The sequence below is a fragment of the Propithecus coquereli genome, unplaced genomic scaffold (genome assembly GCF_000956105.1).
Source record: "Propithecus coquereli isolate 6110/MARCELLA unplaced genomic scaffold, Pcoq_1.0 Scaffold269, whole genome shotgun sequence".
NCBI lineage: Eukaryota > Metazoa > Chordata > Mammalia > Primates > Indriidae > Propithecus > Propithecus coquereli.
The window spans coordinates 1,734,809-1,737,996 of NW_012148274.1; the positions used below are offsets into that span (position 1 = coordinate 1,734,809).

At 52.9% G+C, this 3,188-nt stretch overlaps 1 protein-coding gene across 1 annotated transcript in view; it reads left to right on the forward strand.

Moving 5' to 3' along the window:
• Positions 1 to 268: 268 nt before the first annotated feature.
• Positions 269 to 3,188, forward strand: part of NINJ2 (ninjurin 2) — a 99,417-nt gene continuing 96,497 nt past the window's right edge. Inside the window, 4 exon segments of the mRNA XM_012647446.1 lie at positions 269 to 281; positions 1,004 to 1,051; positions 1,054 to 1,095; positions 1,098 to 1,168. Coding sequence (XP_012502900.1) covers positions 269 to 281; positions 1,004 to 1,051; positions 1,054 to 1,095; positions 1,098 to 1,168 — 174 coding nt within the window.

Here is a 3,188-nt window from a genome sequence, read left to right on the forward strand (position 1 = left end):
CTTCTGGCTAAGATCAAATGTGGCATCTGTTCTTATCAGCTTAATATCTTAGTAAAATAAAAAAAATTGAAAAAAAATATAATCCTCATCCCGTTGTCCAGCCCTAACCCACACCACCGTCCAGCAGGGTGGGAACTTACAAAGACATTTCGCAGAAATCAAGATATTGCCTTTTGGGTTTTTTCTTTTTTTTGCACGTTTGGGTGTGGCCAGAGTAAATTTGTGACTCTGGCTCTCTTCCTGCCGCCCCCACCTCTTTAAACTCGGAATGGGCTACTCCCGTGAGCAGCCTGCCTCCCACCCACAGACACCGCCTGTGTCTAAAACCAGCTTCAGGGACAAGCCAGAAGAGTTTTAGGCTCTAAGGTAAACAGGAGAAAAAAAAAAACCTTTCCAAAAAAACAAAGCTTTATTTTTAAAATAGGGAAAATGCAGCTACTTGCACAAACAAGATGCAAAGGTGTAACTTTTCCCTGCTCGCTCTGTCTGGCCAACCAAGGGAGAAGCTGGGGCTACCCAACAAGCACTCACTGTTCACCCACCTTGTAGAGCGAGCCTTATGCTGTGGGCCCTATTAGGTAAACTACACGTTGCTCTTAAACTTTCAGGGACAGAAGGAACCAAGCAAAGAACAGAATTCTCAGAGCCTTAGTTCTGAGCCTGCTGGAGGCCGCTCCTCCCTGGTGAAAGGGGACCCCAGTGAGCAGTGACGTCAGACAGCGTCCCCGGCTTTTTCAGTTTCCTTGGTAAATGTGCAGGGTCATTTCGCCAGTAGCAAAGCCACAGCTCAAAGCAGGCTGGGTGGCCTCGGATGGCTCCGCTGGAACTGGAGGGGCACTGAGGCCCCTAGTGAAAATGATGCTGTCTCGACCAGCTTAAAAGGCCACCCACCAGTGTGCCACACGCCACCCCCCGAGGAGCACACACACGCACGCTTGCACGTGTGCGCACCGCCCCCGGGGCCGCGGCCAAGACGGGCAGCCCACGCCAGACGGATGAATAGCAGGTCTGTCCCGCCAGCTGCGGGTTCTCTGCCACCCAGAGAAAGCAGCCAGGCTCAGACAGCGGAGCCTGGGGGAGCCCACGCAGTCTGTCCCTGGCCCCGCTGCGTGTGACGGGACTTGAGGGCAGCGAGATGGAATCAGAAAGAGAAATCACCGACCTTCAGGTAAGTGCTGTACGGGAGAGAGAAGGGGGACATTGGGACAGTGACGAAGTTGGGAAAACCAGACTGATGTTTCAGTCACTCGGTGCTCTCCCTCCCCCTTCTGCACACGCGGGTTTGTCTCTGTGTCCTCCTTCCTCTCCACGTCGCGTCTGGCTCTTCGCTTGTTTTGTGCCGCATGAGAAGGACATTGTTTAAATCCCTCGTGGCCTCTGCTTCCCCTTGTCAGTCGAAGAGCTAATTAGACCCGCGTTAGCAGAAAATGACTTCACATTCTGCGCAGTGCTCTGTCCCAGAGCCCAGGACGGGAGAGACTTATCTGAGGGCGGCCGGGTGTCCCCGGAGACAGGAAAGGGATGAGTCTGGAGGTCAGCAAGGGAGGCAGGAGGCCGACTTTGCGTTTCACAGGTTGGAAAAACCTAGAGCCAATCTTCGGCTGTCTCCACAAAGCTCTCCTGGGCAGGACAGAAAGGGAATCATGCGGACGGTGTGAGGAAGGGAAACCAGTGTGCTCTGCCGGCACGAGGCAGAGACGCACGTCCCTCCCCACCTGGAACCAGCCTGGAAGGCGTCAGGGTCCCAACCCGCCGGCACAGGGGAAGGAAGGGGGCAGGGTGGTGGAGGGGGCTCAGGTGGCCGGGGTCTGGGCTCCCTGCCTCCCGTCAACTAGCGGAGTGGAATCCACCCTTCTGTAGCCACCACAGGGGCTGTACGACAACTTTTCACACAACTGAACAACGGAAGTGTGGAAAAGGCTTTTGAGATCAAGAAGTTTTGATCCCTGAACCTGGTCTTCAACTAAACCTCAAGCAGAAACCCAGTATATGCTTCAAATTGAAGAGGCCGGGCACGGTGGCTCACACCCCTAATCCCAGCACTCTGACAGGCCGAGGCGGGAAGACCACTTAAGGGCAAGAGTTCAAAACCAGCCTATTTCTGCGCAGGAGCACAACAGGGTAAAAAACAAATAAACAAAGAAAAAAAAAACCAGCCTAGGCAACATAGCAAGGCACTTGTCACTACAAAAAAAAAAGAGCTTCTTTTGTTGAACCAGTGTGCACGTGTGTGTGCACGTGTGTGCGTGTGCTGGGTAGGGTGGCACAGGCCTGGCAGAGCCTCTGCCCTTGGCCCCTCCACCCCGACACCCCGCGAGGGAACTCGTGGCATCACTTGGGGCACTGTGTCAAAACCATCGCCCTATACCACCGCGTGCCCCGTGCCATTTTCCCTGATGGGCAGCTGGCCCCAAACATGGTCCCACCTAAAGGCTTACAGGTCCCTCTGTCTGGAATCATCTTTCCCTGGCTTATGCCTCGGCTGGCTCCTTCTGGTGCATTCATGTCTCAGCTCAAATACTACCGCCCCAGGGAGAGCTTCCCTGACCAACCTCTGTGCAGGAACCCCTCCCCAGTTTGTCTTTATGGCTTGTTTCATTTCTTCATAGCATTTGAACGAAAGGTTCAGAAGGAAAGAGGTGGGTGGGAGGAAGGCAACGGAAATGCCTGGCCAGGTTTGGTAAATGTCCTCTCCCTAGCAGGTAACTGAAGTGTTAGCACACCTTTCTCTTCCTGCGTGTCATTCTCTCTCACCTAATACACTGCTTCACGCTAGTAACCTGTTCACACTTTCCTTTGGTCAGAAGATCATCCACTGCTTCCCACAGCTTCCTGTCCAGCTGTCTAGATTAAATTAGGTCTTGAATCCTCTTTGGAAACTGATTAACTGTGGTTTTCTGAGAAGGCAAACTGTGGTTAAAGACAGGTGGAAATGTCTGTCCCCTACAGGCAGGATTTTATTCTCTCTCCAGAGGAAAGACATATAGAAAGGCTTTAGAATATTACACACGGAGTAAATATTAGTTTTCCTCCATTTTTCTTTGATGGTTTCCCAAGGATGGCAAAGATACGTTCACTGGGCCGGGCGTGGTGGCTCACGCCTGTAATCTTAGCTCTCTGGGAGGCCGAGGCGGGCGGATTGTTTGAGCTCAGGAGTTCGAGACCAGCCTGAGCAAAAGTGAGACCCC